This window comes from Tasmannia lanceolata, unplaced genomic scaffold (assembly GCF_043159265.1).
Source record: "Tasmannia lanceolata isolate RefF3 unplaced genomic scaffold, GAP_Taslan_0.1 ptg000025l, whole genome shotgun sequence".
Lineage (NCBI taxonomy): Eukaryota > Viridiplantae > Streptophyta > Magnoliopsida > Canellales > Winteraceae > Tasmannia > Tasmannia lanceolata.
The window spans coordinates 6,082,386-6,107,441 of NW_027518702.1; the positions used below are offsets into that span (position 1 = coordinate 6,082,386).

Genomic DNA, 25,056 nt, shown 5'->3' on the forward strand with positions numbered 1-25,056 from the left:
CCATGGAGCCGGATAGGGGTTGGGTCCAGGGTTGGATTAGTGCTAAATTTCTTTCTTAGTTAGTTTTGGGTCAAAGGTGGGGTGGGCAGGGGATTATGTAAGCGACTGTCAAATCTCTGATCTATGCAACTGCTTTCAAATCTCGCCTTGGAAAGGTGAGCAGGGTCCCTCGGATGGGATGGCTCGCTTAAGTAATAATTAGTATATACAAAAGACTTTCGGGACACCCGGGTTCAGGACAGGGATCTTATGGCGGTGACATAATTTATAGCACTAACTGATTATAATTTGCAAGGTTTTATGGGCATCCTTCATATCTAAGCAAGTAAAGATGGAAGAACAATATCCCTTGCAACAGGAATCATCTTTATGTCCAGGGGGATGCAGGAGGAAGTTGCTCATGGAGATTATGGTGCTGGAAAAAATCCTTCAAAAGATGAGAAGAATGACTTATGATGAAAGGATAGCCTCCACCAACGCCCCCTCATTTCAAGAGATCTCTGGAGATTTACCAGAAGATAGGAGCCGCCGGAGGAGATTATGGGAGCTTTCGAGGGAGGTAACTATTTCTTATTTAGAGGAAGAAATTGAGACTCGACCAAGCCCAGGCTTTTTGGAAAGAAATCCGGAAGCGATTGTCATGGGTTTGCCGACTTCCCACCTCCAAAGTCTTCTGGACGAGCTTGGGAAATGCTCCTCTTAGTTGAACTCGGCGGGGTTGGGATGGCTTTGAGTCTTGGATGAAGACCTGAAATTTTGGTGGTTGTTGGTGGCGAAAGACGCTGGATGAAGGGTGAAAAGACTGTAAGATAGGGTGTTTGTCTCCGCATGGTCGGGGTAAGCTTCTTTTTGTAAGGACTGTAAGCAATGCATTCGATATGTTTTATTTAGCCTTTCTGGCTCAGGGTATGCCCTGGCCTGTTTTATTTGATGTTATGTTTTGCCAGGTGGGACCCCTGGTCCCCATTGTAATTTTTATAGTATCTCAAAAAAGAAAAGAAAAGGGAAAGATTGTAGAAAGTGATCCAGGTGGATCGTGGCCAAGAGTGGGCCCAATCGGAGGGTGCCACATGTGGCGGCAAATACAGCCCCATCAGTCCCACATGTCTTTTTGACCACTAGATGACGTGGCGGGTTTTGGTATGTGGGTCAAAATGCATTGGACAACCAGCAGGTGACATTGCAAGGACTGCCGTGTGGCAATTTTCGTTTTTCAAGTCCTCTTAGATTGCAATTGAGATTAACATTATCTCATTTTGATAACCACTCTTACCAAGGAAAAGAGACTAATTGGCTGAATCTTTAGGATCTAGAGATAAGACTTACCTAGATAATGTTCTAGTTAGCAGATAGAATATATGATTGTTTTTCCTTTTCTTTAAAAATAGATGATAGTTTCGAGTAAGGGTAGACGCCCATATGCCATGTATTTCTTCCCTGTTCTGGAACATTAATGGAGAATAGTAAAGTATGGAAAAGATAATCGCTAAAAAGAAAAGTTTGTACGATGCTTCTCCATCCCTCAATGTTCTTTTCTTTGTGAAAAAGTTGTTGAGCTTGTTGTTGCGGATTTGGATTTAGTCCGTTCTAATCAATTTTTAGATCAAGTAGTATCAGAGCTACAGTTCCGTCATCGTCCTGGGACTGCAAAACAATGGTGAATGCCCGCTGTTCGCTACAACAGCCACGTGAAGAAAAAGGCTCAGTACCTGTAACCATTGAGCAAAGAGATACGGTGGAAGATCATGGAGTAGTTCAAAGACTTTCATAGTTCGAGAGCCAGATGATGACTATCATGTTGATGATGTCGCAACCGATGTCTGCCAAGGAGGCATCAACCTCGCAGTCGAATCCTGAACCCGCCACTCGTGCGAAAGAGGTGGATGTCGAGAATGACAGAGGGAGGAAAAATGAGATCCGGCATCACAAACATCCTACTCGAAAGAGAGAATCCAAGTTCATGGAGGCAAGTGTCACGGGCCAAATGTTTGAGCAGCGGAATAACCCGTGCGGCGCCCCAACATGCACGAATGCTAGGGCAAGCCTTCAATCGTCCAAGGCTTTAAAGGCCCTACACGCCAACACCCCTTGATGCTTCAAATGTGAACACAAACTCTAAGCTGTTCAACATGCTACTTGGCTCAGATCTTGACATGCGCTTCTAGATACCCACACTCATGATCAGCCTGCATCACGAGTACATCGAACATAAGGCCTTGGGGCCCAATGCAAAGTCCATCGAGTACGAGGCATGATGATGCCACGCACCAATCCGCCAAGCGCTGGGGCTTGGTCATCCAAGGAGCAAGATGCCCCATGGACTGATCTGCAAGGTGTACACCTCACGAGGGCAACCAAGGTCGCCCCGGCACGAACTCATGGAAGGCCCAGAGATTGGCCTGCCCACAAGACGTACCGCGGTGCAGGAGGCAAACAGTATAGCTAGCCCCTTGCACCGGTCCATACGCGCAATGTGTAACGACCCGGCTTCCATTGCCTGAGGTCGTTACCAAAACCACTGAAACTTTTTTTTTTTTTTTTTAAAGAACAGGTAACAAATAGTGGAAGCGATTAATTAAAACTAAATAAATTAAAACCTTCCCATCATCATTATTCTCGTGAACAACTAACAATAAAAAAAATGTCTCCAAATTTGAGACCCACTAACATAATTAAACCCAAAATTTGAATAACCAAAATAATAAATCCTAAATCCAAAACCACGGAAGTGACCATGATGTCAATCCGCACTCTATGACTAGTACCCCAAATGCCCGCATTGGTCTCATCAAATGTCTTCATTCGCAAAAGCTCCCTCCTCTTCACCTACCATTCCTGTAGGATATGAGGGTTAGAAGCAAGTAAAGGAAACTCTCTGAATAATGAAATTAAGCGACATGCATTTCACCATAATATTTTCTACAACAATGGAACAATAATAAAACAGGAACTGTAGCAGTCTTATTATCAACTTATAACTAAAATAAATAATTGTAAAATGCAATGCACGTGTGAAACTTTAAATGATCTCTCATTTTCCCCAATGATCATGCGGCAGTTCCCATTGATTTTCTTCTCATGTACTGCAGTGGCTTTCTAGCCTGACCGGTGATCATTGACCATCAAGGACCCTCCGTTCCCTAATGGAACGTGATCCACTTTAGGATTTCGATCGGTTCACCACAAGGGTTCCTCCCAATGCATCGCCCACCAGCTGTCGTACGCTCTCGGACTAGTTGGCTTTTGGCTTTTCGCCCAAGGTTGGATCTAAGGGTTCTCCTTAGTCCTCCCTCTCATTATTCCCAATCCTAAATATGTGTACAATTATTTTCCAATAAAGCCTTTCTTTTACAATCCATATCTCAATTTTCCAATCATTATCCAATTCCAAGCATTAAATAATTGAAATCGGAATAACATGCCTAGAACAATCCACTCTTATTACACATGCTAAATTATTCATTTCATTATTATGAAAAATAGAATAATAGAACCACATCAACATTAAAAACATTATTAAGTGAGTAACCAAAACTTGCCTTGATGCCTGAACTTGGAAATTTCGAAGTACCTTTAACAAGGATCAGATGGAAACAAGTCCTGAAATCATAGAATTACAAACAACTAAGCTTTCCATTTGAATGTTAAGTTTTATCCCAAGGTGAGGTTCATCCCCTACTTATACATAGTTATTCCACCCCTTTTTATTTTTTTATTTTTCCAAACTTATCTGTAAGAGGTCTTACTTATATCTAAGATGAAAGTATTGATTTAAACTTTTGAATTATTAGACTCACATACGTTTACAAAAATTAAAACACTTAGTGGTAGTACTAATCTTAATGTAAAATAAAATTTGTTTGAAATCTCATACTTGATAACATACAGCATACTTAAGAAAATATCATGATTTTCATAAACTTAATATAACATGATGTTGAGATGAAAAACTTTCAAATTTCCATGTACCTACTTCTTACACAACAATACTGTCATAAAGAAAACTTTGAAATTCTATTTATCTAATATATTAATACCATTGACATGAAATTAATTAGATAAAATGAAATTCACTTATGTCTTTTAAGGTACTATACCTTACTAACTTTTTTATTAACAATCCTTTACTTCAAGTCAAGTACTGTCTTGACGAAATTTCTTTAAGTAACTAAGGTATAATGGCATAAGGCATAAACACAATTTCTTTTGAATACTTAGTTATTAATTAAATAGATATACATATAATACAGTAGTCCGATATTAATTTCATCACACACAATTTCTCACATAAAAATTTTCTTTTTTAACTAGTACTGACATTCACCCATAATTATAATTTCAGCGACATAATTATATTTCTATCCTGCATATGTTCATCTTGATGTTAAACTTTATTTTTGTGTATTATATACATATTTAGATAACTATATTTCTTTTGCAAAGATTTACAAAAAAAAAGGACTAAAAGATCTAATCTTATAAAGAAGGAAAGCCAATAAAAGGAATTAAAGGAAGATTGTAAAAGTGGAGAATTACAAATCTCTACAAAGTATTTTGGGCGTGTATACTTTCCCAAGTGGGGACGTGTGCACTTATGCCACCCCATAAGTGGGTGAATGTCAGTGAAATTATAGTTATGGGTGAATGTCAGTACTAGTTAAAAAAGAAAAATTTTATGTGAGAAATTGTGTATGATGAAATTAATATCGGACTACTGTATTATATGTATATCTATTTAATTAATAACTAAGTATTCAAAAGAAATTGTGTTTATGTCTTATACCATTATACCTTAGTTACTTAAAGAAATTTCGTCAAGACAGTACTTGACTTGAAGTAAAGGATTGTTAATAAAAAAGTTGGTAAGGTATAGTACCTTAAAAGACATAGGTGAATTTCATTTTATCTAATTAATTTCATGTCAATGGTATTAATATATTAGATAAATAGAATTTCAAAGTTTTCTTTATGACAGTATTGTTGTGTAAGAAGTAGGTACATGGAAATTTGAAAGTTTTTCATCTCAACATCATGTTATATTAAGTTTATGAAAATCATGATATTTTCTTAAGTATGCTGTATGTTATCAAGTATGAGATTTCATACAAATTTTATTTTACATTAAGATTAGTACTACCACTAAGTGTTTTAATTTTTGTAAACGTATATGAGTCCAATAATTCAAAAGTTTAAATCAGTACTTTCATCTTAGAGATAAGTAAGACCTCTTACAGATAAGTTTGGAAAAATAAAAAAATAAAAAGGGAGGGGGGATAACTATGTATAAGTAGGGGATGAACCTCACCTTGGGATAAAACTTAACATTCAAATGGAAAGCTTAGTTGTTTGTAATTCTATGATTTCAGGATTTGTTTCCATCTGATCCTTGTTAGAGGTACTTCGAAATTTCCAAGTTCAGGCATCAAGGCAAGTTTTGGTTACTCACTTAATAATGTTTTTAATGTTGATGTGGTTTTATTATTCTATTTTCCATAATAATGAAATGAATAATTTAGCATGTGTAATAAGAGTGGATTGTTCTAGGCATGTTATTCCGATTTTAATTATTTAATGCTTGGAATTGGATAATGATTGGAAAATTGAGATATGGATTGTAAAAGAAAGGCTTTATTGGAAAATAATTGTACACATATTTAGGATTGAGAATAATGGGAGGGAGGACTAAGGAGAACCCTTAGATCCAACCTTGGGCGGAAAGCCAAAAGCCAACCAGTCCGAGAGCGTACGACAGCTGGTGGGCGATGCATTGGGAGGAACCCTTGTGGTGAACCGATCGAAATCCTAAAGTGGATCACGTTCCATTAGGGAACGAAGGGTCCTTGATGGTCAATGATCACCGGCCAGGCTAGAAAGCCACCGCAGTACATGAGGAGAAAATCAATGGGAACTGCCGCATGATCATTGGGGAAAAGGAGAGATCATTTAAAGTTTCACACGTGCATTGCATTTTACAATTATTTGTTTTAGTTATAAGTTGATAATAAGACTGCTATAGTTTCTGTTTTATTATTGTTCCATTGTTGTAGAAAATATTATGGTGAAATGCATGTCGCTTAATTTCATTATTCAGAGAGTTTCTTTTACTTGCTTCTAACCCTCATATCCTACAGGAATGGTAGGTGAAGAGGAGGGAGCTTTTGCGAATGAAGACATTTGATGAGACCAATGCGGGCATTTGGGGTACTAGTCATAGTGCGGATTGACATCATGGTCACTTCCGTGGTTTTGGATTTAGGATTTATTATTTTGGTTATTCAGACTTTCGGTTTAATTATGTTAGTGGGTCTCAAATTTGGAGACATTTTTTTTATTGTTAGTTGTTCACGAGAATAATGATGATGGGAAGGTTTTAGTTTATTTAGTTTTAATTAATCGCTTCCGCTATTTGTTATCTGTTCTTTAAAAAAAAGAAGTTTCAGTGGTTTTGGTAATGACCTCAGGTAATGGAAGCCGGGTCGTTACACAATGCATGTGGGAACCCAACCCAACATGCACTGTCTTTGGCCCCCATCCTCGACCAAAGAAACTAGAGCATCCCTGTGGATAGCTCGCAGTCCGCACCCAAAGCTCCCTTAGGGCACGCCTACGAGTTGATGCATGATTTCCTGCTTTGTGCGTCAGATGCACAAGCAAGTCCTCTTGCAACCCATGAGCAAACCGCCAAGGTTCCTACCCACACCTGCTGGGCCTAACGGGGAAGGAGTCAACAGGTCACAGGGCCAACTCTCCCTATAGAGTTTGGCTGACCAACCCCTTTAACCACCAGTGGCAAACAAATGTGCTGTAAATGACGACTTCTCAAGACGCAACGAGACGAGGTAAGTTTGGATTTTAATACCGGTTGTGTCCTGAACTGTTTTCCCGTGACACAAGGATCGACATGCCGGTGTACAATGGTAAAGTCGACGCGGAAATATTGAACGATTGGATCGATAGGCTTGAGGCATATTTCTCGATCCACCAGTACACAGACATGCAGAAGTTAAATTTTGCTCGTCTAAAGCTCCCTAGTCACGCTTTTACAAGGTGGAATTCTTACACGAGGAGTAAGGGCTTAGCGGCCGTGACCGGGCAGCAGTTCCAGACATTGATTCGGAAGCTGTCCTACCCCCTCGGATACAAGAAAGACCGATGGGTACGATGGCAATACCTACGGCAACGATTCGAGCAAACGGTGCAAGAGTACACCACATAGTTTCACAAACAAGCCATACTGCTTGGGATCTCTCTAGAGGAGCGAGAAACCTTTATGAAATACCTAGTTTGACTACATGAGTACATTCGGGAAGAGTTAAATCTCCTTCACATCGCCAATATTTAGGAGGCGAGCACCAAAGCCATGGCGATCAAGAAACAAGATCGGAGGCAGAAGGAGAAAGAGGACAAAACAAGAGAAGACTTAAAATCCAATCCAAAACCGAGCAAGTACCCCAACACGGTTCGTAAGGCATTGTGTGATCATTGCAAACGTCGAGAGCCACAAACAAGGAGTGTTGGATACTACAGCCTGAGCTACAACTGACGAGATTCCAAAACACAAGCACGAAGGAAGAATCTAAGGCTACCCTTCATGTCGTAGAAGCCGAGAAACTCCAGGAGATGACATCCGTAGATGAGAAGCTGACACTCATGACCAGATCTGATGAAACACCTTATATTCAAGACGAACATGAGGAGCTTTTTCATGTTCAGATCCAAGTGAAGCAAAACTTGGTGGAGGCGATCATCAATCTAGGAAGCCAGAAGAATTTGATCTCTGAAAGACTTGTCGCCAAGATGGGATTGACGATCACTCCACATCCACGGCCGTATCCACTTGGATGGATCCAAAAAGACGTGGAAAGGAAGATCACATGTCAATGTACATTCAAGTTCGCCATTACTGACAAGTACGTTGACAATGTCACCTGTGAGGTGGTATCGTTAGATGTTTGCAAGGTTATTCTTGGTAGTCCGTATCTGTGTGACCACAATGCTATTTTCTATTGTAAAGAGAGAAATTATTGGGTCGTCAAGGATGGGAAAGATTATATCATCAAGGCGAATCAACCAACAGAAGGTGCCAAATCACTCATCTCTGCTACTCAAGCGAAACGATTGGTGAATGCTAGTGGAAAATTTGTGACGCTCATGACAGGCCCCAAGTCCAGTAGTACGCTCATGACAGGCCCAAAGTCCAGTAGTTCGCAAATGACGGACGCACCAAAGACCCAGCCCATCCAATCGAAAAGAGGTCCTAAGACCCTTAGCAGAAGAAATGGAGACGTACTTGGAAAGCTCATCAACCGAGACGAGGCAGAAGCCGTGAACAACCCAAGCCGAACCAAGAATGGTGGGCATTCTTTGTTGGGGGGGGGGGGGGGGGGGATAGATTGTGCTTGAGGTTTCCAGGACTACGATTTCCTTGATGTAATTTCTAGAAGGTTGTTTCAACCAAAATTTTCCTATTTAGTTCTACTGATGGATGGTAGTTTGATGTTTTAAGTTGTGCATTTAGTGTCTTTTTAATTTTTTTCATTAAATCTAGTTATTGCTAGTCCAAAATATTTGTGATTAGAATGCCCACTTTCACTACATATAGTTATGGCCATTTATCCATACACTTGTTTGCATAGCAATTTATTGAATTTATTTGTACATCACAAACTCGATTTTGTCAGAATTGGTTCGTCATATCTTCAACAGAGTTGAATCTATCAAAAGTAGCTCTCTCTCTCTCTCTCTCTCTCTCTCTTGAATGTCTCAAAACTAGCTCTTAATGATCACAGCTTTACTATCGTTTTACTTTCATCGCAGTGCTTTAGCTAAGGGAAGCTGGATATATTTTGGAACTTCAGTTACTTTTTGCATGTATATATATTCATTTTACATCTTCACATGTTTGCCTTTGTTTCTCTATTTTTACACTGCAATGTTGGACTAAAACTTCTTTTCATGTTGTTTAATCTGTTCAGCTTGTTTAGAAAGCACATCCAGAATTTCGTAGAAGAGTGTGTTTCTTTGCTTTCAGGTAACTGTTGTTAATTTAGCTTCTTGTGCATGGAGAGTACTTGTACTATTTGGTTTTCTTCATTGAGTGCATTAATGGATTTGGGAAGCTGATGTAGTACATTTTGTACTCCATAACAGATTTTATCTCTGTGGGCTCTGAGATAGCCTCGACAAATAATGACCTAGACTTTCTTTTATAAAAAAAACAATCTAATGTGTTAACAAACAGTCAATGTATTGTTGTAGTGCTGTCACATTTTGGCTTAGGCTTAACCTCGTAATGAAAGTGTGTTTTTCATATTAAATTAGCACATATGGAGAAAGAGTTCTATGGGCACACAATGGTTCCAAAAAATTTTGAACCCAATACCTCCATTGTAAGTCAAAAGTTGGTCTTGAATTTCACTTTCATTGTTTGATAGACTACATCATTTCGATCTGAACTTGTTATTGTTGGATCTAGGCAATTTGATGGACTGTACGATTTGAAACGGACTGACCTAGACACCGAAAGTAGGATCCAAGGAATTCTCCGATTAGGATCCGGCTAATTAGGAGCCAAATGGATCATGACCTAGACATTTGGACCTGACCCAAATTGAGTCTGTTGACAAGCCCAATCTTTGCTCATATCCTGTAATTGGGGCCATGACAATGTAGCAATTCTTTGCATGGTATATTTATTTCACTATAATTACATGCTTGAGTTCTCGCCCAAATGGAGAAAAATATAGCATCTAGATATACATCTTTATTTCAATGTCTTGTTCTCTATTAGTGTGAGATGAAAGTAAGAAATTATATCCAGAAATGAGCATGAATAGAATAGAAATCATGAGTTTTGAACTTAAATTCAACTAAAAGCAAAACCAAGCACGTACCTCATTAATTTTTTGTTTGAGAGAAAGGAAGATTTATTAAAAGGTAAAGAGTGATGAGAAGTCTTGAAAATACAAGCGAGAATTACAAATGGCTTCACTAAGATCAAAACTTAAGAGAGATGGAAAGCATTAGAAATCATCAGTCGATTCCTACTAGAGTCCCTTTTTGCAAGCCATTTTTTTGATAAACGGTAACTTCATTAATCCCATAACATAATGCACCTGTGTTTCAGACCAACCCTAGTCAAATACAACCTAGTAGAAACTACTCATGCATGTGTTACTCTGTTGGTTTTTCTCTCTCTCTGAAGTCCTGTCATGTGTAAGCATCATATAATTGTATTTTTTTTGTGTTTATTTTTTTTGTTTTAAACAAAGGGCATTACTAATAATATAGGAGGCATGCAAAGGAGAAAAATTTGGTCCTTGTCTGAGATATTCTTGTCTAATGGAATGAAAGATATGGTTTTCTCTGAGCCCTAATGGAGGGCCATACAAAATCTACAAAATAAGAGAAGCTCAACTAAAAGGTATCATTCAAAAAAAGAAAAGAAAAAGAAGCTCAACTAAAAGGCCTTCCCTATAAATCAGGGGGACCAAATGTCTACATGGATTTTTCATTTTCCAAATGCTTTGTATCTGTGTCTCTTTACGAAGACAAATAGAAAATATTTGGTGTTGGGTGCTTCACTTTGTTGAGTAGCTATCAAACCTAATTTTCTTGTTTTCCTGTGCCCTGATATCAACCGAGAAAAGAGAGAGATAACCCACATCTCATATTTCTTCTTTTTAGCGGATTATCATTCAAGTGATTTCTTCAACAAGCTCTATCTCTTTCTTTCCAAAGTGACTAGAGAAGTTGGTTTGGAATGTGGATAGAAAACAACACTTGAGTTTTGCAGCCAATTTGGCATCTTCAGAAATTGATTTGTAAGTCGGAAGAGTATTATGATTCTGAAGCAAGAATTATGGCTTCAATGCGATTGACATATTTTACTAGTTATTGAGAAATGGTGTAATTACAGTTGACCCTACTAATGGCGAAGAAGACAAGAAGTTCCTAAACAAATGATGGGGACCATGCTATGCAACCTTGTTAGAACATGTTGGAACATTTCCTCGAGCTGTAACAAAGATGTCTGTTAAAGTATAAAAGATAAATAACGCCTTTCTCCAACAGCTTAAGCTATTGGAGAAGTTGGTAAGTTAACATGGTATCAGAGCCAAAGGTTTCAAGTTCAAACCTCCCGGATAGCAAAAATCCACATGCGATGGTTGGCCCAAAGTGGGACCACATGTGTGCCACGTGTTTGCCAAGTGGGCCACACGTGCGGGGGAGTGTTAAAGTATAAAAGATAAATAACGCCTTTCTCCAACAGCTTAAGCTATTGGAGAAGTTGGTAAGTTAACAATGTCCATCATGAGAAATTTGCTCAACATGTTCGGTAACCTGCTCTTTCCAAGGGATTTAGGGAGAGTGAAAGATATGGTCATAGTTATGTTAGACAAATAGAATTGAAGATTTATGAAGGATTCAGAAAGTTTTTGAACGGCTTGCATCACAAATATGGTGTAGAACAGGGAAGCTGCTGGCATTGTAGGGCCAATAGGTTGGGCAGTTCAGGCGTTTGGAATGCGATGTGGGGTGGCTGTTTTTTATTTTTTGAAAATATAATTTAAATTAAAGCCGAATAGGGGAACGTGTCAGGAAACTCCAAAGAGCATACTATAAAAGAAATAAAATATAATCAGTACAAAAACCAATTAGTCAATGGGGAAGGAGTTAGAGATGACAATATTTTCCTTAAATGACTCAAATATTAGTGAGCCCGTCTGCCATAGTGTTGGCAAGCCGGGCAGTGTGGGAAAAAGAGGCATCAAGCCTCAACTGATGTTTCTGATTTGAGATATGTAATTGCCAAACTTCCAGGGCCCTGAAAATTTGTAGGGAGCCTCCGCTATATAACAATGGCCGAATCTTCTTCCATTCGTAAGTGCCTACCCAGATGATTGCGATCAAGTTTTAGCCCTTCAAGGAAAGCTCTAATTTTGGCCTTATTGGAATCATTTACACCAATGGGGCCAGAGAAAGAGAATATAATAGATCCCAAGTCCCTCTAAATACACTGTTGATGCTTGCCAGGCTAAGGTTGCCCCTAGAACTTCGACATTCATCTTAACCGAGTTGGCTGGGGGGGAAGGAACACAACTTGCTACTTTTTTTAAATGTAAAGGATCCGTCTAATGCTACTTCCATTTCGTGAGCATATCAGACATAGTAAAAGGTCACCGGTGATGGTAAGCCATTGCCCATAAGATGATGGAGGCCTTGATGTTTAAGATCATCAAGCCGATATGGTTTCCTTCTTGAATACTCGCATTATTCTCTTTCCAAATTCCCCATATGGCTGCAAGCGTATTGGTATGCCACATGATACTCCTCTCTTCCCTAACCTTTTGTGGTTCCAGCTATAAAATCAGCTCCCCAATTGATGCTAGAAAAACCCAAGACACGTTGAAGCTCTTAAGGTTGTTAGTCCACATCACAAAGGCAACATTACAGTGGATGAAAAGGTGGTTTGACGAATCCTCTGCAGCCTTACACAACATACGAATTGGCCATTTTGAATATTTTCTGTTGCAACATGTCACGGGAATTGATGCTGTTAGAAATTGAATTCCACTTAAAAGCCGAGACACATGGAGGGATAGGAGCTTTCCAAGCCAAATCCCTATGAATAGGTGTACAGTCAACCCGAGCAAGCAATCGAAAAAACAATGTAGGCAGAAATTTTCACTAGATTCCCGGATCCAACATCTCCCATCCTTCTGAGTTGAGGAGATATAGACATGATCTAGCCTTTCACCCAGTTCAAAAAAGCAAATCTCTTCATACTTCTTGAAGAATGAGCCCAAAATTGTTCAATCTTCAAGTCGACCCAATTGATATTGTTTTCAACCCACGAATATTTACTAGAACTAGAAGTGATTATGTACAAACTTGGGTGTCGTTCCATCAACTGGAGGTCATCCGACCAGCTGTCCTTTGAAAACATGTTATCTTTGCTGTTGCCTACACTGACTCTGATCTCATCCATGAACTTTTCCATGATCGATCGGATGGACTGCCAAACATTAGATCCATTTTTGCTTTTAGGATTCCCTGGGAGATCGTACTTTGAATGGATTAGTCTCCTCCATAAAATAATTCTATCTTTTTCGTATCTCTACATCTTCTTACCAAGGAAAGCCCAATCCCTCCACTTAATATTTCCGTTTCGTAGTCCTCCATTTTGCTTTCATCTACAGACCTCTTGCCAATTAATGAGGAGCTTGTTCTTCTTGGACTCTTCTCCACCCTAAAGGATATTTACCGACAACACCATAGGGATTTTAAAAATGGACATAATGTAGACTGAGAGGTAATTGTAATCCTTCGGCTAAAAGTGATATACCTTTTTTTCCCACAATGCAAGCTTCTTCTCAACCGTTTCAACAAATGTGATCCATAGCTTTTTTTGAGTGAGAACCTATGCCAAGAGGAAGGCTGAAATACTAATTGGGAGAGATTCCATCTTGCAACTGAAAAAGTTTGCCATCTTCGCACGTCTTATAGAATCTATATTGTTGACAACCAGGGGGCTCTTTAATAGATCAGCCTGCCAGTACTTTGGACCACCTAAGGATCATCCTCATATAACGAGGTTAAAGTCACTTGTTTTGGTGGAAATAATCATGTCACCAATTTATTGCATGTGAGTAATCAAGGGGCATCTTGGTCGACGGTAACCCCATTGAATAGCCCATTTGCTTCTCCCTTGGAGAGCATTTAACTCAAACGCCTTCCCGATAACCTAAAAAATCAAGGGGTTCTCCTTGCCTGATAATTCTACTGCTGCTAAAGAACCTAACTGGTTTGCTTTTGACCAAAGTCAAGAAATGGGTCGATGAGGTGCAACGGAGAGTGCAGCTTCTCCACTTCCGTCTAAATCCCATTTTAAGGAGGCAATCTAGAAAGGACTAGTCTTTCAAAACTCCGACCCAGACGAGAGCTTGTCCAAGGTAAAAGGAAGACGACTCTGGACTCAGGTGAGTCAAGTGAGTTTAGACTTTAGATAGGGAAAAGCTCGGACTTAGACTAGAAGTTGACCAATGTAAAAGGGGGTTTACTTCTGCATGGAGGCTTTAAACAATGGGAAGGACCATTCCAAGTGGTCATAGGCCTTCTCTAGATCGACTTTACATAGGGAACCGCTACTCTTCCCACAATGGAGAGAGTTGATGCAATCCCGTGTGATCAGCACCCCATCTAAGAACTGCCTATCTTCCACGAACACACCTTGGATGGGGGAGATAATCCTAGGCAGCACTTTTCTAAAGCTTTACGAACAAGACATTGGGGATAACCTTGTAGAGACTGTCCGCCAAATTGATTGGTCTGTTATCTTTTGCCTCCATCACTCCCTCTTTTTCAGGAACAACTAATAAGGGCAATGATGGTAGAACTCATGCTTTTATTGAAGTATCCATGGTCATGGAACTCCTCACATACATCCATAAGATCCACACATACCGGATCCCAAAATTCCTAGTAAAATTCCATAAGAAATTCATCGGGGATTTTTCTCTAGCCTTACTGAAGATGGCCTTCGTTACTTCCTCATTGAAACACCTCTCAATTTTAGATCATGCGTCTACAGAGATAGACTGAAAATTAACACCCTCTTACCTAGGTCTTCAACAACTTTTTGCTTGAATAAAGCAAGGTATAATAAGAAAGGCATACTGTTTATTTCTTCCTTCTTCTCCACTAGGGTAGATCTATCTGTAACACATTGAATGCTATCAACATTGTTATGAGCATTCACTATTCTATGAAAGAATGCGGTGTTTGTCTCCCTCCTTGAGCCAAGTGGCACTAGACTTCTGTCTCGTGCTGATCTCCTCCCACTTGAGGATGTTGTTGCACTATTTCTATGCCTCTACTCTTGACTCGATCTCCTTGTCGGGAGTCTATTTTCGCTTGCCTCATCTATCATGGATATGGATTTCCGAACATGTTTCATCGTATTTAACGTGGCTTTGGAAGTACTGTTCCAACTCTTCAATTTTTCTTTCAACAGCTTCATCTTGCAGGCATACTGAAAACCTTTCCTTTCCTCAACCATGCATTCCTTCATTAGTTTCTTAATTTCCTTCCTTAGTCTTGGCACCTCTAGCCAAGCCAAATTAAAATCTTAATGATCTTGGCCTATGACTTTGGTTCTCTGTGGCCAGCAGGAGAGTGCATTGGTCTGAAATAGGTTTCGCTAGTGCTACGGCCCAATATTTTAGAAATGTTCCTTGCAATCTTTTGATACGAGGAACATGTCTAGACTAATCATAATCGAGGGATCTGATTATTGGTCCGGTTATTCGTTGCACTAGCCTTCGAAAGCTCGATCAGCTCCTGCTTTTGAATAATCTAGGAGAATCTCCTCAAGCTATTAGTATATCTATCCCCATTACTCTTCTTATGGATGAACCTAATTGGTTTAAATTCCCCTCCAATGCGTCATGGGAGGTTCCAACTATCCGATATCAATATCATCTCTGCCCACAAATAATCTCTTCTTCTCGGGTCCCTCGGTCTTCAATGGCAGCCACTCAAAGTCTTCATTGAGCGATCTAAATTGCACTGAGATGGAGATGATACCAATAAAGTGATCTAGGGCCACCCATTTCTCCTTCCAAATCAAGATGATACCACCCGAAGAACCAATTTCTGGGAAATAGTTGCTATCCATTTGGTCAGTACCCCATATTTGTTTGATGAGGGCACCATGCATCTTCTTGATTTTTGACTCCACGATAATATGCACATCCAGATTTCTGTTTTGCCCAAGTTCCAACACAACCCTCTTTTTTTTTTTTTTCATTGGATTTCTGCCCTCAATTGTTTCGAACTCCAGTTTTCATTGGAAAACTAAATGGTTTGGGTAACAATCTTTCCCTCCATCTTCTCTTATATGGCCATAATCTTGCATTCATAGTTGAAATTAGAGGTGAGGTCTTTGACCTCCTTTCCCTTGGAGTAGCACTTGAGGCTCCTTTTTGGGTTGGTACTGAGACTTTTACCCTTGTTCTCAAGATTCTTAGGAGGGCTGATGGCTTGGTCTCTATTCTCCTGAACTTTGATGCCGATCATCTCTCCTACCCTTAGCAAATGATTGTTGCCGTTAAGGGATCTAGCCTGGTTTCAGCAGTTTGGGTTGGAACACAAATATGCAAAACTTACATCAAAGTTCCCAGAAGATGAATATGGAACATTGCCTCTGTAGCTATAGCTATTTTATGAACTCGTGTAACCCGACTATTTGCCTTCTAGAAAGTTTTAAATCTCGGTTTCAGTCGCCGTGGAAATGTAAACGTTTCGTTTCCAGTTGTAAATTTCGATGGAAGTCCTGTAAAATTATAGAAATGTATGGAAACATATGCAAATGATTTCAGGAGATGCTAGAATAAGCCCAAATACACACTTAGAAACCATCAAATAAGCAAGACAACTATCCATAGTAGTTAAATAACATCAACACCTAGTGGCACTTGTTATCACGCATGTCTGATAATTCAGTACATACCGCATTTCACATGTAATCCATATAAATATTTATGCATAATACATACACAACAATTCACAAGCAATTCATATAAATATAATTATATAACTCATACTGATACAGATACACTAACGATTTGGGTTTCAGTGTGTTTTGGCTTCGGTATTCGTTTCGGTGGGGATAGTAACAGAAATATTATGGTCTTTTCATGTCGGTTTCAGTGGAAATTTAAAACCACCTCTGGCCCTAGTATGGCTGAAGTTGGTTTGCTTCCTAGGGCCAGATGGACTGGGATGCAACAATTGCTGCTCGTTTCTTTTTAGAGAAATTTTAGTCCCAAAAGGAAGCAAAAACAAGTAGACAATGAGAAATGAGATGTTCCTGAACTATTCGGAGGACAAACTTCTTTATTATGAGTAATATTCATTGATGTCGATTTGGCAAAACTTCTTTTGGGGCGGGGGTGGGCCCCACAATGAAGCTAGTTGAAGGCAAGTCATTGGGTCTTAATTTATCTTAGGAGAGGCAGAAGAATTACCATAATCATACAAATAGTTTTACCTTTCTTCTTTCTGTCATCCAGGAACTCTATAATACTTTCTAACTCCTCAGGGCAATTATATTTTTAGTTTGTATTGTGACCTGGCGCAGCAGTAAGGTTGCTCCATTGTGACCTGGTGGTCACGGGTTCGAGTCACACGGAAACAGCCTCTCTGCAAAGCAGGGGTAAGGCTACGTACATCTAGGCCTCGCAGACCCCGCAATGGCCGGAGCCTCGTGCACTGGGCTGCCCTTTTTATTGTGTGACCTCCTTAGTTCGAGCTTTAGGTGTTCCCTACTTTTTGACTAAATTTATCTCCATTTAGGAAAAAAAACCTTCTTGATGGTTAGGGTAGCTTCGATATTAGGTACTGTAGTACTTGAAATCCATTCCCATTTGCTGATCAGTCATCTCCTCCACTACATGTGATGCATTTGCTATCTCGCTTAATGGTTGTTATTTGCCCAATAAAGGGTCATTCTTGACCTCTCTCCTTGCCATGTCAATTCCGACCGAGTCCAACTTTGCCGCCATATTTGGGGCTACTGCTCCGGAGGGCCAACGTAGCATAAACATTTTGCACAAACATGTTCACATAAATAAACTAATCCTAAGGCTAGATCACATCAGATTTGGAAGCCCTTGTTTTGCATAAATTTTTTTTTATAGGAAGCTTGATTCTATAGTGAGCTTGAGATCATTTTATTTAAGCCTTATGAGAGATGACTGGCTGACTTCCTCAAACATGATTTGGTCCATCTTGAGGACGACGAGAGTTTCCACCCTCTGCTGGACTACATGCTTAGATAATGCCATAAACCCTCAGATCCTTCGCCGATGGCATTTTCCAAATTGGTGTTTTGTGTTTCACTATCAAGGAGTCGGTGGACTACACCTTCATTTACTACATTGCTAGTCATTTGTGTCTTGTCTGTGGTACTTATCTTTCTTATATTTGAGTGTGTCTGGTGACACCTATGTTTTGTAGGGGCATTATTGGAAGGCTGGGCTCTTTGTCCATGGAGTCCTAGGGGCGGGGTGCAATAGAACCTTTGCTTCTTGGCCCTGTTTAGTGCATTTGAAAAAAAATACAGATGAGTTGCATATTTAGTGGCAAGAGCAAAAGCGTTGCAATTTGAAAGGTGACATTTTAATAGGATTGTGTGGTGGGTGGGAGACCTCTAAGAAAGAATTCAAGAGGGTATTCAAATCTAACTTCAGCAGATTTTGGAGTACTTTTGGTCCAGTGAGATACATTCAGATATGGGAGCTTTAGATGAATCAAATTGAACTTTCACAGTTCCAGTTTGTGATCTGAGCCCAAATGGGTGTTGATAGCATCAACACTGGTTTTGTGAGGGCTGGCTTTCTTCAGTCATATCGGGGTTAAGGACTCAATCTAGGCAAAGGTGGAGGCTTGAAGCAAAATGGATTAAGTAGGATATTTACTTCTTCATTTGATGTCCATTCCATCATTGAGGGATGAGGGTTATTCCCTCAACGTGATTACATGGACGAAAGGGGGGAAAGAGTAACCATGGAGATCGGTGGACTGGCTCTTGAGGTTAGATTTCAAATAACTTTCGAGCTTGTGGGTTGAGAGCTAATGTGGAATCGAAATCCCTAGCATAAAGGGAGTGACCAGACTTGGGGTGTTAATAGTGGTATATATATATTTTTTTCAAGCTCTTTGAGGAGAGTGACATTTGAACTTTTTTGGTATTGACTTCCTTGCAATTTCTTGTTTTCTTTTGGTTGTTTTTGTTTGTGGCCATCTCGATTATTTGTTTGTTTTCTTTCCTTTCAATCATTAACAAAGTTCTTTAAGAGCCATTTAGAAAAAAAAATGAAAAAGGGTTAAATTTATAATCATGGTTTAAAATATCAGCCGAAAAATGTTGGTTTTGGCCAGAATCGAAACAAAATATACATTGAATTGGAAAGTCCCAAATTTCGCTGAAATTTTGTTTTCACGTGGGGTACAACCTATTTACAAGATTTCCACCGAAATTTTAGATCCACCGAAATATTTCCACTGAATTTTTTACTAGATTTTGGCTGAAATTTCCACCGAAACCTAAATATTTTGATTTCCATGATGGCTGAATTGAAACAGAACCCGAAATTTAATACCTTGTTTATAATTAGAGGAAAGGAGAGCTAAGGGTGCTAGATGGGTTCGGTTTTGGGGTTATGCTTTCACCTTATAATGAAAATGGCCTTTGGTTTTTCATATAATAATGATCATAGTTCTAGTAGTGATACAGATATTAGGATTTTATTTCCATGTTTTTTAGTTTCTAGGATTTTATTTTTCATGTTATTTAGAATTAGGAATTTATTTATTTTCCATGGAATTGTAGTTTAATTGCCTATATATAGGCCTTCATGCATTAGGGATTTTAAGTTTTGATGAATTAAAGATTGATTGAGATTTCTCCCCTCCAATATTCTCTTCTTTCTAGTTCGGTGGATGAGTGGTCATGTAAGATACTTTAATCATCAAGTTACATTTAACTTGTTAAAAGTTACTGTACTCGTGTTTCCAAAAGAAAAAAGAAGCACGAACAATATGCTTGTATGAAAGAGTTAATGGGTCCCACATAAGAATGGTAATATCGATTTTCCTTTTACCTTTGAAGTACCTACAACTACAGTTTAACAGTTACGAAAAGGCAAAAGTAGGATGCTGCTTTGTTACCTACAATTGTAGGTTAGTAATGAATCAGATATGGGAAGATATGAGAACTAATTGGTAAAGGAGTACCGACTTACTGAAGTAGCAAGTTTCTAATGGATATGTACGTAACGTGTAGGATACGATAACCCTCCAAAGCAAGTTACTGTTTGCACGTAACCTTTACCTTTTTTTACCTCTTTTTTTTTATTAAATTTTTTTTTTTTTTTGAATCAAACAAAACAGTAGAATTACATCAAGATCATAAAAGAAGAAAAATTTGAATCAAACAAACCTAACGTTTCATCCGATATTTAAGCAACATCATCAAGATAAAAAAAAAAAACCCTCATCTCATCTAAAACATATAACATCTGTACGGACCTCCATTCCATTAAGCATATCACCGTGCCATGCCATCTCATGTAAAGCCTAGAACAACTAGAACAAGTAAAACAGAACAAGAAACCTGAAACCTTGAACAACTAAAACCTTCACAAGAAACCAGAAGGAGTCTCTCTTTCTAGTTCTCTTCTTCCCCTATTCTTCTTATCAATCTACAATAGTAGGTAACAGAGCAACATCCTACTTTTGCCTTTTTGTAACTGTTAAACTGTAGTTACAGGTACTTCAAAGGTAAAAGGAAAGATGCTATTACCATTCTTATGTGGGACTCATTACCTCTTTCATACAAGCATATTGTTGGTGCTTCTTTTTTCTTGTGGAAACACGAGTACAATAACTTTTAACAAGTTACATGTAACTTGATGATTAAAATATCTCACGTGACCACTCATCCACCGAACTAGAAAGAAGAGAATATTAGAGGGGAGAAATCTTTAATTCATCAAAACTTAAAATCCCTAATTCATGAGGCCTATATATAGCCAATTAAACTAAAATTCCATGGAAAATAAATAAATTCCCTAATTCTAAATAACATGGAAAATAAAAACCTAGAAACTAAATAACATGGAAATAAAATCCTAATATCTGCATCAAGTAACCTATGCCAGCACACCTTTAACCACCAAGGGAAGGGCCTTCGCAATGTGACGGCCAATGGAATTTATTTTAAATAGTTGAAAATTCGAAAATAGGGAAATGGGTAGGGTTTTAGGGAACAAATGAGTTTTGAAAAAAAAATTGTAAAATTGAGGGTCTCGAAAGAATTGGGTTCTGTAGAAGTGTAACAATTAGTCTTGATGTGTTTTCATACCTGCCATTCGTTTGGGAGGGTTAAAAGACATCAAAATATCAAATGCCTTCAAACAAATGCCAAATAATCACTACTAAAAAGGTATAAAGAAAGAAAATCCAAAAAAATGCCCACAAAAATTACCTTTTTGGACCATTTCGTTTCTAATTATGTTCAGGCGGAAGTGCATATTGTCTCGCCCCGACCATCCATGTAGCTATTGTCCGGTTCTAGGCCGCAGCCTTCCCTGGTTTTGGTTTTCCCGTGGAAAACGCGTCTATACAGGGAATGGGGGTCTACACATATAACCCAGGAACCTTCTTTCTCCACTTCCGATGTGGAACTATTATAATCCACCCCCCTTAAAGGGCCCATTGTCCTCGCTGGCACATCGTACTAGAGGAGGTGCAGCTCTAATACCATTTTTTTGTAACGCCTCGACCATCCATGTAGATATTGTCCGATTCTAGGCTGCAGCCCTCCCCAGTTTTTCCCGCAGAAAACGCGTCTACACAGGGAATGGGGGTCTACACATATAACCCAGGAACTTTCTTTCTCCGCTTCCGATGTGGGACCATTATACATATGATTATTATTATTAGTCTTTTCTTTGTTTCCATCCTTTTGTTATCCGAATGTGAAAATCCACAGACAATCAGTATGGCAACAAAGGGATGTTCACTTCTTTTTTATTTTGGTTTTGAATGGCAAAGGTACGTTCACTTCTTGAAGGATTTTTTTCTACCTACATTAATATATTTGGAACATGTTTAAAAAATATTGCTTCTTGGTAGAGAATTGAAAGACATGCGGTGGAGCTTTGCACCTGTACCAACAGTGTTTCCCTGTGAAACTTCAACATGTACCAACTTTTGTATGCATACTAAAAGGGTGTATTATGATCTGTACCTACGAATATACTCTCTGAGGATGTAGCTTTTGAAACGGAATCTGCCTTCCAATCACAAGGTTTTTTTTTAGTTTCTCTGTGTCCACACTTTAATTTTTTAGTTAGCCATGGACTACTTTTCTACACCATTTGCTTCACCAAAAAATCTCCTGAATTTTCTCAAGTTACACTGTTCAGTTTTCCACTATGATAACGATATAGGATAAGCACTTCCAGGCCCTTCCTTCACCAAGCCAGAGGATACAACCGTACTTTTATACCGAATTAAAAAAAAAACAGACGTGCAGTTTAACATATGAGTAGTTGGCTCCTTGCTGGACCCAGGAGCTTGCGTTTAAACCTGGCACATGTTTATCGCCATTTTAACTGAGTGCTATAATGTGATGATAATTTCCTTTCTAAGATGTAGATTTTACATATATTTCTAGGGATTTTCTTGGCAGTTTTGCAGAAAGCCATTTCGCAGCTGACTTTTGCATGATAGAACAGCCACCTCAGATGAACAAGACAAAATCTGCCAAAAATTCAACCTGTGGGCTGTTCTCACGTGCAAAATCCAACCGTGAAATGGCTTTCTGAGAAATTGCCTAGCAAATTCCAAATTTCTATAGTACGTATTTATATTTTCATATGACGATTATACCTACTTGTGCTTATTTAACAACTTAAAACACATATTCTTTGGATCCTTATGCCTGGGCTTCTTATCATTAACGATTCAAGAAACAATTCATTTCAGCCTAAATCTGGGACTCAATAAACTTGGGGCCTTTATATGGTCCAAGACTTTGAATTGTGGAATACTTTGGAGCATATGGGTTTTCTTTGCTGTCTTGATGAGTAACCCTGATGTAGGGGATATCATCAAAAAATAATTCTTATGCAAATCGTGTCTTGGATCAAATACTAAGTTGCTCCTTTTAAATTCAAGGACGGGAAGATATTTATGGTTTGGACTTTCTAACAATGGGAAAAGATAAAAAAGAGAAAGATACCTTAGTATTATCCATGCAAAAGTTCAATTCTGCGATTCTCATATTACATAGGACAAGAATTTTGCTTGGCGATTAGTGGTGCACACATGTTATAACTATACTTTTGAACCTCACATCTGTGTTTTGGAAATGGGGTGGATTTCGTTCCGGGGTATTGAATTGCTGGGACAAGTATAAGGGATTTAAAAGCTGAAAGTTCTTGAACTGAGGCATTGAGAAGTGGCTTAGTAGATTTTTTTTTTGTTGTAATTTTGAATTGTGGTTTAATAAATATTTTGATTTGAGATTCTGTTTCTTTGCTAAGGACAAACTACAAAAGAATGCACTAACAAACATTATGTCTAAAAACTACTTTATTCGTGCACTTTCACTTCTTGCCACTGGTTACTTGTATTTCCCAATTCATTAGCTCTCTGTAGTCTGGCAGTTGAGTTTGAAACTCATAGTTTTATCTTATTTGATTGGTCTGTCTCAAGCTTGGATGTGCTCTGAATATTGTTCAGGTTTTACTCGAAAATGGCGAGAGCTACCCGGGTCCGACGCAGGCTTTCTTCCCGCCAATACAGGTCAACCCCATACCCATTGCCATCTCGTGGTCGGGAGCGTCTAGAGAAGGCAGTGAACCCAAAGAAATCATCCAAAACGTCAGAGAAGAAAGACTGGGAAGATGGCATCTGTTCAGTGTGCATGGACTTCCCTCACAATGCTGTGCTCCTCCTCTGTTCTTCTCACGACAAGGGCTGCCGTCCCTACATTTGCGCCACAAGCTATCGCTATTCCAATTGTCTTAATCAGTTTATCAAGGCATATACCAAAGTGATATCACCACCCCATGAGCCAAGCCAGGTTCGCGATGGCATGTGGCATGAATCAAGGGAAAACCTGGGTTTCCGTTTGGATCGTAGTTGGGTGGGCGAGAAGTCTGGATCATTGGAGCCACCATGCCCCTTGTGTAGAGGGCAGGTTAAGGGATGGACCGTGGTTGAAGGTGCACGTGAGTATCTCAACGCCAAGAAGAGAAGCTGTATACAAGATGAATGTTCATTCGTCGGGACGTACAAACAACTCAGGAAGCACGTACCGGCCCAACACCCACGTGCACGGCCCCACAAAGTGGACCCCATACTTGAACAGAAATGGAGAAGGCTTGAGCGCGAGAGAGAGCACGACGATGTGATGAGCACAATAAGGTCGTCAATGCCCGGAGCAATTGTGTTGGGGGATTACGTGATAGAGCGAAGTACTAATAATAATAGCATTGATATGGGCGATGAGGGGGAGGTCCACGAAGGTGGGGATCATGATCTGGGTGTCGATGAGGGGAATTGGCTCAACGTTCTTTTCCTCTTGCAAGCATTTGGGCCTGCTTTGGGTTCGAGTTCGCGTTTTAGGAGGCTTGAGAGGGGTTTTCGCACTTTGGAGGATGGAGGCAGTGTCCCTCCTCCCATTGCCACTTCAAGGGCTACTGTTGCTGTGACATCTGAAGGAGAGGATGACACTCCAGCTAGAAGAGTGAGAAGACGACTCATGGGGACGGGGAATTCTGAGAGGCGGCGGCGTAGAAGCCGGAGGAGAACGGTGATGGATGATGCGACGGTGATAGATGATGATGCGACGTAAAGATAAAAATCAAAGTTGGGGCAAACATCACATGTAGGTTAGTCATTTAGCAATTGGAAGTTGCATTTTGACTGTCCTATTCCTCTATTTAGTACTTGGATAATGCCCCGTTTGATCATTATGGATGACTGGTAAAATTGCTAAGTTATTCTCTTCTTCTTTTTTTCTCATTTTTTTAGCTTAACATCTTGGGAGCTGAATGATTTGGTGATTGGGATCGTTGTAAAGCGTTATGCTCGTTTTTAACACATGGATCGCCTTGTAAATTCAGCTTTGATTGTTTGGACTATTTTTCCGTTTTACTCGTACTATACTTGCAGTTGCTGAGCGCCCCACGACAGTTTTTTTTTTTTTTTTGGTTGCTTGATGGTGAAATATCAACTTTTGGGCAGAATTTTCTTCTTTTTTTATCCCTTCCCTGAGCAAGGGACTGATTCTGTTAAAGAAGAGGAATAATGGGAGATGCACTCATCCTCAATTTTTTCTTCTTGCAACCAACCAAGCCCAATTTCTGCAGAAAGGGAAGTAGGCCTAAACATCTGGACAATCCAAATTTCATCTTTAAGACCTGAGATGAAACAACTCACCATGAAATACTCATTGACGCCATTCGTTCGGTTGGC

The 25,056-nt window shown here is 39.3% G+C and overlaps 1 protein-coding gene across 2 annotated transcripts in view; it reads left to right on the forward strand.

The window, feature by feature from the left end:
* LOC143857702 (uncharacterized) overlaps positions 1-24,755 on the forward strand; it is a 30,283-nt gene extending 5,528 nt beyond the window's left edge. The window contains exons 2-3 of one of the 2 annotated variants that reach the window (XM_077368146.1): positions 8,976-9,031; positions 23,317-24,755. In XM_077368146.1, the coding sequence (XP_077224261.1) occupies positions 23,330-24,433 (1,104 nt within the window). In that variant the 5' untranslated portion in view covers positions 8,976-9,031; positions 23,317-23,329 and the 3' untranslated portion in view covers positions 24,434-24,755. The remainder of the gene's footprint in view (positions 1-8,975; positions 9,032-23,316) is intronic. The other variant, XM_077368147.1, reaches the window with a different exon arrangement.
* The last annotated feature ends 301 nt before the right edge of the window (positions 24,756-25,056 follow it).